General features: G+C 37.6%; 1 protein-coding gene across 2 annotated transcripts in view; it reads left to right on the top strand.

Annotated features, from left to right (window-relative positions):
* The window catches only part of LOC149470057 (protein unc-13 homolog C-like), a 434,551-nt gene that overhangs the window by 301,291 nt on the left and 119,802 nt on the right, over window positions 1-13,458 (top strand). For both annotated transcript variants that reach the window (XM_089668057.1, XM_089668050.1), the window contains 3 exons: window positions 934-1,022; window positions 4,674-4,823; window positions 6,518-6,641. In XM_089668057.1, the coding sequence (XP_089524183.1) occupies window positions 934-1,022; window positions 4,674-4,823; window positions 6,518-6,641 (363 nt within the window). The remainder of the gene's footprint in view (window positions 1-933; window positions 1,023-4,673; window positions 4,824-6,517; window positions 6,642-13,458) is intronic.

Here is a 13,458-nt window from a genome sequence, read left to right as displayed (position 1 = left end):
TTCTAATTAGTCCAAGGGGACAGGAGAAGTTCCAAGCATTGGACATTTTTAACTCTAGGCATCCCTGTAATAGAGTTTTTGTATTGGAAGCAGTATTATACCTTTTAAACTGAGTCCATTGCAATATTTCTAAACAAAATTACACCATTACAGTTATAATGTTTCCATGTACTCCCTTTGTACAAAAGCCATTGAATGTTCAAAATGGTTACATGGAGGTATCGAGATCACTCGCAATGGTAGGCAATACTGATTACTCCAACCTTTTTTTTTTTCACAGAGAACATCAGACTCCTGATACAGTACATGTACCACTAGAATAGCATCTGTATGGTGTTATTCTGGTGAGATGTATTCTCAATTGTACATTATAATTGTTTAGGAATGTGTAATAAAAATTTTACAAAGTTGAGTTAGATTGCGTGGGTTTGTGAAGAATGGTATACAATAAAAACTCTGTAAGGCATTGGTGAATTCTGTTGCTGATGTAGCAGATATGCAAAATAACAGCTGACAGTAACAGATTGTTCTACCTATGATCACAGAATCCAGGCTAGCAGATCTTACAACTCCACAACGAAATCTGCTAACTGCAGGAAGAGCATGTTTGCATAAGGGAATAGCAGTAACTGCAAAGCATGAGTGCTATAATAATCTTGCTTAAGGTCTTGGCAATTTTTTTTAAATACCTCTCTGTATGGTATTCCATGTTTGGTAAACAAAAATAAATTGTGCGGTTAGCTTCCCATAGATACACTGCATCTGCTAATGAGCAACCATTATTCCTCTTGCAAATCTTTATTCTCTTGCAAAGTGTTTAGAAAATCATCATTAAAGAAGTCAGCTTCTTAAGTCAGCTAAATATTAGATAAGGTTTCATATGTTTTATAAAATATGCACTAATCATGTACATGTAAATGCTCCTCTCTACAGCTGGATCCTGATGCCAGTGCAATGCTGAAAGAACTTCAAGTAAAGCTCAGTTCAGTGCTTGATGAACTCAGCTGTATATATGGCACAAGGTAAACACCCATGCATCCTTATAATCCTTATAATGAAATGATTCATGTTTAATGATATATATATGCACAATCCTTTGCTTTTGTGTAATAAATACATGATAAAGTGATGTTACATAGTTATATAGTTAATCTGGTTGAGAAAAGACACAAGTCCATCCAGTTCAACCAACAGAAATATGAAGCCTCTATATACACTATCCAGTACCCACATTTGATCCAGAGGAAGGCAAAAAACTCTAATAAAGTATTGTCCAATTGGCTCCAGCAGGGGAAAAAAAAATCTTTCCTGATCACCCAACAGGCAATCGGATATCCCCTGGATCAACTTTACCTATACATTTTAGTATCCAGTTATATTATGTGCATTTAGGAATGAATCCTTTCTTAAAACAACATACTGAGTTGGCCAGAACCAGCTCTTGAGGGAGTCTATTCCACATTTTCACAGCTCGTATTGTGAAGAAGCCTTCCCATATTTGGAGATTAAATCTCTTTTCCTCCAGTTGTAAAGAATACCCTTATGTCCTCTGTGATGACCTTAAAATAAATAACACTAAACCAGGTTCACAATATGGACCACTATGTATTTATACATGTTGATCATACCCCCCTTAATCTCCTCTTCTCAAGACAGAATAAATTCAGTTTCTTTAATCTTTCCTCATAGCTGAGCTCCTCCATGCCTCTTATCAGTTTGGTTGCCCTTCTCTGCACTTTTTCCAGTTTTCCAATATCTTTTTTGTGAACTGGTGCCCAAAACTGAACTGCATATTCCAGATGAGGTATAGCCCCCAATACATAACTTTAATTGGGCAACTGTGTGGCATATTAGGTTTAATGTTGATAAATGTAAAGTGTTCATTGAGATTGGCTTGTAAATTGGAGACATCCTGTAAGGATGTTATTCCACTGCATAGCTTGGTGTCATCTGGAAAGTCTGAAATGTTACATTTAATCCCAGACCCTATATCATTTATAAATATAATAAAAAGTAAGGGTCCCAACACTGAACCTTGGGGTAAACCACTGATAACCCTAGACCATTCAGAGTATGAATCATTAACCACTACTCTCTGAATATGGCCTTTTAGCCAGTTTTCTATCCATTTACAAACTGATTTTTCCAAGCCTGTAGACTTTACCTTACACATTAGCTGTGTGTGGGGAACTCTTTCAAACGCATTTGCAAAATCCAACTATACTACGTACACAGCCAATCCTTTGTCTAAGGTTTTTCTTACCTCCTCGTAAAAGGAAATCAGATTTGTTTGTGAACTTCTGTCTTTCATGAATTCATGCTGTTTGTTGCTTAAAATGTTTTTTTCTAACAAAAACTCATCTATGTGGTCTTTTATTAGACTCTACAGTATTTTTTCAACTTTATTAAGTTAAACTAACAGTACTGTAGTTACTTTGTAAAGACTTTGACCCTTTTTTAAATATAGGCACCACTTATGCCAATCCAGTGGTTTTATGCCAGTCATTAAAGAGTCCCTAAAAATTTAAATTAATGTCTTTGAAATTACAGAGCTCAATTTTTAGGACCAGTGAGTGTATGCCTTCAGGTCCAGGTACTTTATTCACCTTTAGTCTTTCTAAATGTTTCTGGACCATATCAAATTTGAGTCATTGTGGACCATTTGGCGCTGTGTAATTATCATCCACATTGTGGCCATGAGCTCCCCCATGTTCCTTTGTATACACAGAGCTGAATATGTATTTATCAAATTTGCCTTCTCTTTGTTCCCATTCACCCACTCCAGATCATTCTGAAAAATTTTGGGGGTGTTGGGTTTGTTCTGCTCTCTTTTGCACTCTGTTGTTCATTTTAAATTTTTGTAGCCTTGATTTCCTTTTTACATTTTTTTACATTTTGTGTTATATTCTTTGTAACATGTTACTTGCCCAGATATTTGTGTACATTCCATTAGAATGGCATGTCTGTAGATACACCTGAGCATGATACAAAAGCAAAAGCCTAACACACTTTGAATGCAGAGCCCTGCAGCACCTTATGGCACCCTTACTGTATCCATATACCATACACACAAATCAGTTGACACTTGATTACTCCTTATACATAAATTAGCCCTTTTTTGGGGGGGGGGGGATATACTTGAATGCTTGGGCAAAATAAAATAATATTCAGTACATCTCTGTAACACATGGCATTTCCCTATGTTTTGTCCTGTTACAAATGCTGCATGTACAAAAAACTATAAGTGGATCCCGCCAGAAATCGAGTGAGCTTCAAACCTACTGCTTAAGCTGACATCACTACCTCTGCTGTACTAAATTCACTAACAGTGCTATCATCTCTGCCCAGCTCTCCCCCTCCCCATGTTGGAATCTCAATGACATAAGGAGTGTTCTGTAGCAAAAGAGCTGGGCATGGCTGATACTTTAGTTATACTTGGGATTTCAGTGAAGCAGATGCAATGTGCACAGGATGTTGGGAGCTCATTTAATTTCTAGCAGGATCAACTAGTAATTTTCAGCGCTTGGAAAGGTAAGACATGGAGATATGTTCATGTCTGAGTGTGACTTAGCTGTCATCCTATACAAGTTTTCTGGAAATTGAATTAAAAAACACACAACTATAAAGTGGGATTGTTTTCAGACTTAGGAGCCCAAAGCTGGAAGTCCCCATTTACAAACTGTACTCACGTCTGGATTTCATGGAACAGAAACATTTCACAAGAAAACTGTACTACTAAACTGTACTTCAACAAATTGGATTTTTTTCTTTATGGGCACTAATACTTGTGGACTGCCTATACTTTACAGTATATCCATAGGCAACACTTTTTTTATCTCTTAGGCTAGAGCAGGGGCGGACTAACAATTCATGGGGCCCCCCGGGCAATAGGGGATCATGGGGCCCCTGTGTCCTTGCCCAAACTCAAAAAAGCCTATGAAAAAGGCACCAGGGGCATCTCATGGGGCCCCTTACTGACCCCGGGCCCTCGGGCAGTGCCCGAGTTTCCAAATGGTCAGTCCCCCCCTGGGCTACAGAGTGGTAAAAACTTAGTCAGTTTCTTTTTGCTGTTCCATTTGGGAGATTTTCTGTCACTTTTTGTTCACAAGAATCAACAGGACATCAAAGGAAATATTTCACAGTGAAGAGGAAACCCTTCATTGGAAAGTGTCCCTTCATTTTACCTGTTATATTATTTTTCACAATTTAAAGTAACTGTGCTATTACTGTAAAATATTATTATTTTAACTCTTTACATATTATTATTTTGATGCTATAAGCACTTCGATGCCTTTAATTAGTAATAGTCTGCGGTCTTCAGCTGCCTTCAGCTAAAAAAAAAATGCTGTGATAATTTGATAATAAAAAAAGAAGCATCAAAAGCAATATATTTAGAAGCACAGACAGGAAAAATTGATCTGTATCGGCTTTAACTCACACAAGCTTAGTAGAGCAGAACAGAGATGCTGGCAATCAGCATCATAGTATAGAAGAGGGAGACATCAGTGAAGGCAAATGTAAAGACAGCATTCCAAATGAAGAAAAAAGAAATGCAGAGGCAGTGATAAAAATCTTTGTAGGACGCTTCCTTTACTTCATTTGTGTTTGACAAAGCATCTCACTTGGTGGCAAAAGAAGTCTAAAAACGTAATTCAAGTTTCTTCTGTTTCCAGTTTCCAGAGCATAATTGAAGACTGTGTGAAACAAATGAGTGTAGAATTAAATCAGATGAGAGGGAATGGAAATGCATCCACAAACAGGAACAACGCAACCATGGATGCTGAAATTGTACTGCGGCCTTTGATGGATTTTCTGGATAAAACGTTAGTACTGACTGGCCAGTGTTGATATATCAAGGCCTTTTAATGTTTGTTGTTTAATTTTTTTTTCTTGTAAACTGAGTGAATATACAGTAATGTTTTGAATAATACAGTATTAGTGTAAAATGGGATCATCAGGTCATATGTGCATGGAAAATGGGTAGGATGTAAGGTGTATGTAGTTCTACTATTGATTGCCTATGGTTATTGGCCGTTATCCCAGAGTGAGAGCTGTATTTAAAAGCCACAAAAGCTATAACTGCTTTGCAAAATCTGAGAAGGAAAAAGAAAACTCTATTGTTGTTCACACAGATACGATTGAGTATCCCATTCAGGTGGCATGTAGTTTTGTGTATGAGGAGAATCTAAAAACTAAAAAAAAAGTAAAATGTCACGTGTATCTTCAAATAAACTGTATAATCCATAATTACATTTTCCCCACCCATAAATTAACCACTTGCCCTCCTGAGGATTTACCCTCCTTTCTGACCAGGCCATGTTTTTGCGTTTACAGCGCTGTGTTACTTTAACTGACAATTGTGCGGTCATGCAACGCTGCACCCAAATGAAATGTACGGTATGTCCTTTTTTCCCACGATTTGAGCTTTCTTTGGTATTTGATCGCCTGTGCGCATTTTATTTTTTGCGCTATAAAAAAAAAAGACAATTTTGAGAAAAAAAACTATATTTTTGACTTTTTGCTATTAAACATGTCCAGTAAAAAAATAAAAAAAAATAAAATGTCATCATAAATTTAGGCCAAAATGTATTCTGCTACATGTCTTTGCTAAAAAAAAATCCCAATACGTGTAAATTGGTTTACGTGAACACTTACAAATGGCTGTATAGATACTGGAATTTTTTTCTTTACTAATAATGGTGGTGATCAGCGACTTATAGTGGGAGTGCGGGACTACAGTGGGCATTCTGACACTGGGAGGAACTGACTTGGTGTCACTGACATCCCCATTGACACCAATACAGTGATCAGTGCTGGAAAAAAAAGCACTGACACTGTACTAATGGAACTGGGAAGGAAGGGGTTAACATGAAGGGCAATCAAAGGGTTAACTGTGTGCTGGGAGTGTTTTACTGGGGGCGGTGTGTTGGTGCTTCACTGTGTGAACATCCATCTAGAGCAGCATGCCTGAGCCGACAGGGAGGAGGACTATTGGTAAACAAAGCAGTCCTCCTCCCCGTCGGAGATGCTCGGTAATCACTGGGCACCTGTGGGTAATCAGCCGGGACCCGATGATTTTACAGCTGTGGCCGCGAATGGCAGCGTGGGTAGGGCACACGTGCGGTTCGCGCACACCCTCTACCCGGAAATACAAAATCACATATATATACGTGATTTTGTGCACCGCTGCCACCCTGTAGCAATATATCTGTTCCAATCAGTAGGGCGCATGAGCTTTGCTGATTGCAGAACCATAGCTCTTATCCAGTAGCGGGTGTGCCAGACCTCTGCAGAGAGATTATTGCTTCCACAGAGTGAGCAAGGATTGCGCTCTGCAGAATTCTGGAAGGAAATGGGCTTTTCTACTTTGCTTTAGTAAGAAAACAAACTATAAAACATTGTAACGTATTTATCTGGGGTCATAAATCAAAGGAAAAAGGCATGATCATGCTCTGTGATATTTTAGATCATCACGACTCTTTTAATTATCTTCATTTTTCTTTTCAAATTGTTCTAGTTTATCAGTGTCTGCCAAAATATGTGAGAAGACTGTGTTGAAACGTGTTTTGAAGGAGCTGTGGAAATTAGTCCTTAATAAAATTGAAAAGCAGATTGTACTACCCCCTCTGACAGATCAAACAGTGAGTAATAGAATTCATGTGCATTTTTAATTATTATAAGGCTCCATGCACACAAGCGTTTTTATAAGCTCAAAATATGCTAGAAAAATACACTGAATGAAAAACGCTGATAATCGTGTTTTTGCTCCGGCTTGTAGTAGCATTTTAGTAGTATTTAGAAATGTTTAGGAGCATTAGTGTTTTATTCGCATTTTTACAGTACATGAAAAAAAAACGCTTGAAAAAACCTGTTAGGAGCATTTTAGTAGTGTTTAGAAGCATTTAGGAGTGCTCAGCATTATATTTTCTGCCAGGAAAACGCTCACAAAAACTATACAAAAGCAATTTTATTTCTGCTCCTAAACACTGAAGCTTGAAAAATGCTTCTAGCATAAAATAGTGTGCATGGACAAATACAATAACACTTTTAGCTTCTAGGAACAGAAAAAAAAATGCTCATAATAGCTTCCAGGAGCTTAAAAAATGCTAGCGTGCATGGAGCATAAACGTGTTACTGCCCTGTAATGTGCATTAAAGTATATGTAAAAACTTATATAAAAATTTGCTTTTTTATAAGTGAGTCATGTATAGCCTGATCCTAGACAACTACAGCAACTAGGCAGCAATTAGGCCTTGGAGGAACTTCTTAGAGGGTAGTTCTAAGTGCCTCTGACTTTAGGAAGGCCTTTTTTAATGAGCAGAGTTTTTTGCACTTTCTACAAAAAATTCTTGAGAACAGGGGTGGACCTTTCTCAGGATTGGTTTACCACGCATGACCAATACGGATGAGCTTAATGTATGGTCAGAACACAAGTTTGGACCAAACCTTGGCTGTTCGGGCATTCAGATGAATTTCTGAACATTTAGCCATTTGTCTTTGTCGGTGTTGCTGTAGTAGGTTTCATGTGTGTGTGTGTATATATATATATATATATATACAGCACCTCATAACCAGGGTTGGGGCATCCCATAGGAATGTTATTTAATGCTATTGTGCATTTTTTAATGTTTTTTACTTTATGCAGTACTAAAATCACTGCTCCCTGCCAAATGGAATGTACAAAAATTGCTTTGGTAGATGTCCTCCGGTGCAGTGACCAGCCCTCCCCCTTCCCAACAATCCCTAACATATTAGCCTACAAAACGGTCATTGCTGTTATTCAGCTTCCATTGACTTCAATAGTGTTTGAACTTTAGTCATGTTCACTGAACCTGCCTTGACCAAACCCAGGTACGTTCAGCTCATAACTAATGTCTAACTAAAGCAAGCAATTTGTCCAGATAATCAGTAGGTTGCCTACAGATAATAGAGTGGCAAGTTGTCTCACTGTCATCATTCTCATTGAAACATATGTTCATCCTATATTTCGTCTAAAAGAATACAATTTTTATTAAATGAGATGTGTTTATGGATAAAATTTTAAATTCTTATACTGGGTTTAATCCGTTCAGAAGGTCATTGATTCCTAGATGCCCAGACAAAAGTTTAGCAGATTCAGAATTGGTCAGTTAACTTGACAATAACTTTATAACTAGCTTGAATGAATATATACTGTGTGTGTATATATATATATATATATATATATATATATATATGAACATATAAGGTTTTAATTCGGTGCACTGCTCTTTTTTTTATATTATAGGTATGTGATTGATTACTACACCATAGTTAACATGATCAAGTGAGGGATTGAAAGTCACAAAGTGTAGGCTGTTGGCTCCAAAAAGAGATTTATTTTATATATAGCGAAATTTTAAAGTACACCCCTCACAAATTATAGGTTACAAAAGTATATATTACTGATAAATATAAGTTGAAAACAGTATAAGAAAACATTTTTACGTTAGCAATATTTATGCCATTAGTAAGTCCCACCTTCCTTATCCTCCCTGCTGCCTCTAAAGATTAAACATTTTTTTACTGCATCCCCAGAACAGCACATTAGTATGCAGTTCACAGGCAAGTTGTTGTTATATGTTATAACAGGTAGAATCACAGGTACTAAAGTGGTAAACGTACTACAGCCTAGTGTATTCAACGGTACATCAAGAAGACAGACTCTTCTATATAAAAAAGACAGACTTAAAAGACAAGTGCGGGATTACAAAAAAAACAATCAATCATTTGGTTCGGTGTTGCATCTGTCCAGTGCTGCCTCTAAGACCAAGAACTGAGCGATCAAAGGCCACTGAATAGAGAATGGTGACTGTCGGTCACCGTTTCTCTGCTCTGCCCCTCCCGTGCTCACTGGAGTGTCGGACTGTGGGGGGGAGGGAACAGCTGGTCCCAGTTCTCAGCAGCATTCTGGGAGGCTGAGCCAGCTGTTGGTCAGGCATCTGGGGAGATCCTGACAATAAAGTCAGGATCAGTTCAGAGTCTGGACTGGCTGAGTGACATCAGCCGACTTTAGCCTGCTGTCGGCTGAATATGGGTCACATGAGCTCGGAACCAAGTGCACTCCTGTGATCCACAGGGGAATTAGGGCCAAAAGAGCTTTGGCCTGATTTCTCCTTTAATGTGCAATAGATTTGTAAATAGGAAATATTACATATTAATACTAAGTAGTCTTCTGTCTAGCCAGCTGTTGGAGATTTAGGCTCCTCTTTAAATAATTTTTTCTGTCTCGTTTTTGCCTTAGTACAAAGCCTGTTATTTACAGATCTCAGTAGCTCCAAATAAAATGAACACACGCAAATAATTAAGTTAACTTGTCCCTATTGGATGGTTCCTTTTCAGGTTTCAATCAGACAAAGCAAGCCAAAAGACTGGGAGCCTGTGAATCCTTGATCATGTCTTAAATGCTGTTTGTAAAATGAGAGAGAGATAAAGAGAGAAGAAAAAAGAGAGTATCAGTTTAAAAATGTAGGGGATTAATGGAATAACATTAACCAAAACCATGTAAGTCTGTGCAGGCACTACGACTTTTGGAGGCAAAGGCAACATGTTTTTAAGTCTGCATTCAACATTTTACAAATGGAACTCTGTAAAGTAAAATAATTTTGCTTACATAGTGACAGTCAGTACATTCAAGTCACAGCAGGCTTTTGACTTTGTGAAATTTTACTATCATCTTCTTGTTTTACTTTGTGTTACTTTTTATTTCACCACCTTATACCGATTCATAACAGTCACAGTGGATGTGTACTTCATGTGACACTGGTGCTGAGTTGTGCTATGATCTTCTGTTTACAATTAGGTCAGTACTGGAAATTAAATAAAGACATCAGGATTTTCCTCTTCAGGAATTGACATTTGATGGCAAATAGATTGTTTAATTTTCTTCTTACAGTCTTAGGCTGTCATATAAATATAAATGATAATCTAGTTAAGTCATAACTGTTTGTTTTTGTATACTTCGTAATCTAGTGAGTCTCAAGACTATCTCCATTATTATGAGGAAAGAAGAACCAGACCATTACAGAAGCACACAAAAAAAAAGTTACAGAGATAGGAAGATTAGTAGATCTCCTATAAAAGTATTATGAAGTCCAAATGTAAAATGCCCCTTGTCATGAGAACATTACTTAACCTTGCATCAAATACGTTCACATTCAAAACTTTGTGTGTCCTTAGTTCTCAAACTCCATGTCTAAAAGACACATTTGTCAAAGATTTATTTCTAAGGTAACTGCTAAAATTTGTTTTGATACCTTTACAAATGCTGTTGCTGACAGGGCAGAGCTGAGCCAGAGTGAAGAAGGATCTCAACAATATTGTTGCGATCCGCTTCAGATGTCTGATTGACAGAAGCTTCAGCCTCTCACTATGTGGTTGAAAGCCAGAGCCAAGAGAACCCATTCCCTATCCTGTCTGGCAGGAGGTCTGGAGAGTCGGAGGGAAAATCCTAGCAGAGGCACTGCTGGACATAGAGGTAGGAGAGCTGGCAGTTCAGCAGTCAGATAAAGTCGGCAGCAGGAGGATGCTGCAGCAGAGAGTTGAATATGCACAGTATGTTTTATTTTTTTAGGATCCCAAACTTTAAGCTTAAAAAAGTAATGAAATGGTTAACGTAAACCCAACCAGGTTTTTCCCAGTCGGGGAGATTTCCCTGCATTTCCTATCCTTAGGGACATAAGTGAAAATCTCTCCAATATAAGGGTACATCCTGCCTCTGATCACTCTCATCAGAATAGGCATATTTAATTGAAGAAGCCCCCTCTAATTCTCTTATGGGGAGATCTGTAGAATATTACTTTACCTGCACCTTCTTTCATTTTACAAGCCACTTGCTTACTGTCTACCTGGGGACCACCTTACCTTTGCTCCTCTCATGATGAGAACCATTTCACAGATGATGTACTTTCTTGTAGCTCTCATTTAGTCACTAACCGCAACTGATAGTAGGCACACAGGTTCCCTTCTCCCATCTCCCATCGTGAGCTCTGTAGCACAGGCTGCTTTGCGGTGACAGGAATAATGTTATACACACACTTTGAAATTGCTGTAGAACACAAACTTGGACTGCCTCAGTAATTATCCATTGTTTAGTCACAGAGCAGTCTAGGAAGTCTGGACATTTTGTTATCTTTAGCGATTTCCCTTTGTTTTGTAGGCAGAATTTGATCTGTCCCAGTAAGCAATTGACATTCAAATATAGCTTTGAGGCTTTTGAGATTTAGCAATTCTTTGGCTAGAAGAAGGTCCTGCATATTGTTGAAAGTAGACTTTAAAACAGAAGGATAGGTTAGCTGCTCTTCTTTAATACACTTAATTACCTGACAACTGTAAACAGTCTGTTTACAGTTTACCTGTTCCCACCTCTAAACTTCCGACTTGCCAGGAAGAGTCAACTTCATACAGCAGTCTCCTCCCAAATACAACTGCCAATTGCTGGTAGGCCACAGAATATTTGTGGGTGAGTGGAGAGAGAATCAATGTACTTCTCCTAATTAAACAGACAACATTACTATAAAGCCACTACACAGAACGTCTTATAATTAGTTAATTAACATATGTTTGTCTTTACCTTTTCTCAGCTGGAAAGAATTTTTGCATTTAGATCCTGAATTTGAGAGCTTAACAGTTTTTTTTTAACAATTCATATACAGTTTATGAGAAGAATCACCAGATAGTGTGCATGACATACATTCTAGTTCACACCTATATATATCAGTTTTCATTATTTACAGTTGACAGTTGGCAACAACTGAATGTTTTCAAGGATCATGTATATTGTGAGTGTCGTAGAGGGTTTTTTAATACAAACAACAAACTGATATTATTATCATATGTTGTGATACACTGCCATGCCGACTGTTCCTTGTTACTCTGCCAAAAAATCCAGTAATTATAGTTCTTAGGGTAATTTGTGATTTAACACATGTTAGGATTTCACTGTAGTGGGAAGCTAAGCAGATGGTTGTTAAACACAAAAAGGGGTAGAACCGGCTTGCACTATCCTGACAGATTCTGGCATAAGTTGCTGCCTATTTATCCTAGCTACTTATAGCTAATTGCTGTAGACAAGGCAACAACATTTTATATGTAGCTAGTATTAAATAGGAAGCAGCAGTATTCAGAATTAAACTTTACAGTGAGTTTTCAGATGGGACACAACTTAATTTATAGTAAATAGAACCATCATGGAACACAGAGCAATTTTTATTACACCCAAAGCTGCAGATAGTTTCAGATTAGTCATTGATATTGTACTTGCACAGTGTAGTTATGGAGAGACAAGAGCTATGTCATTTGAGGCATGGTCACATGACTGAATCAACCACACTATAATCAAAATTATGTTTCTAAATCTTGCGCTCATGACAGAAAGCATCAGGAATATTGGCGGGTATTAAGGATTCTATTATTATCCTCTTTAGTCTATAACACTGAATGACAGAATGTCTTAGTCTGAATCTGTAAGTTTCAGATTGTGGTATGGCACCAAGCTATTTTTGTTTCTTGACTTTTCATATTTCTTTCCCAAATGTGTGTTTCTTATACACTTTTTAGTTTTCATAAAAAGATATGTTCCATAAACATTAAGTCTTAAAAGATGGAATGATGTGGGTATATACAGTGCTGTGAAAAAGCATTTGCCCCCTTCCTGGGTTATTTTTGCATATTTGTCACACTTAAATGATTCAGATCATCAAACAAATTGTAATATTACACAAAGATAACCCGAGCAAATACAAAATGCAAGTTTTAAATAACTAATTCATTTAAGACAAAAAAGCTGACCAAACCTACCTGGCTAATGTGAAAAAGTAATTGCCCCCTTGCAAAATCAGGACTGAGCTGTGATTAACTACACAGTACATCGACCACCATCTTTGGGATATCTCTCTATACTGTATGATTCAGTAGGTATGCAGCTGCAATTATTTAAAACAATCATGTTTTTATATTCTTTTTAAATAAAGTAACATGAGGGTCCTTCAACTCTAAAGATCCCTACTTAGAACACAAGGCATATGGACTAGTATACCAAAAAAAACTAAAGGTGGCAGACACTTAAATACGCTTATTACTAGCAGTGGTATAGAGCATGTGAGTGGGTAATACATGAAAGATGATTAGAGGCATTTATCACCCTAATGGAAAGCTTGGGGGCTCCCACCTTGCATATACCAGCCAGTGTGCTCCTCAGCTCCTTGAGGGCATTAAGATGGGGGACCTAGAAGTAAAGACCTCTTCTCAAAGCATCAACCTGCTACTAAAGGGGAATGGGCTTTTCATTACCATCACTGCCTCATGTGGTGTGGTAAGAATCAAAGAATTCTGAGGAGGAGAGTAATGCACAACATATTCACACCCATTGTATTTTTTTGCACTATGTTAACCCCTTTATGACCGGACTATAGCTGAAAGATGGCTACAGCTTGGTTGGTT

Source organism: Staurois parvus, unplaced genomic scaffold, assembly GCF_062004578.1.
Source record: "Staurois parvus isolate SC_StPar_1 unplaced genomic scaffold, SC_StPar_1.0 ptg000054l, whole genome shotgun sequence".
Taxonomy (NCBI): Eukaryota; Metazoa; Chordata; class Amphibia; order Anura; family Ranidae; genus Staurois; species Staurois parvus.
Note: the sequence above shows the minus strand (reverse complement) of the source record. Positions and strands in the feature narration are given on the sequence as shown.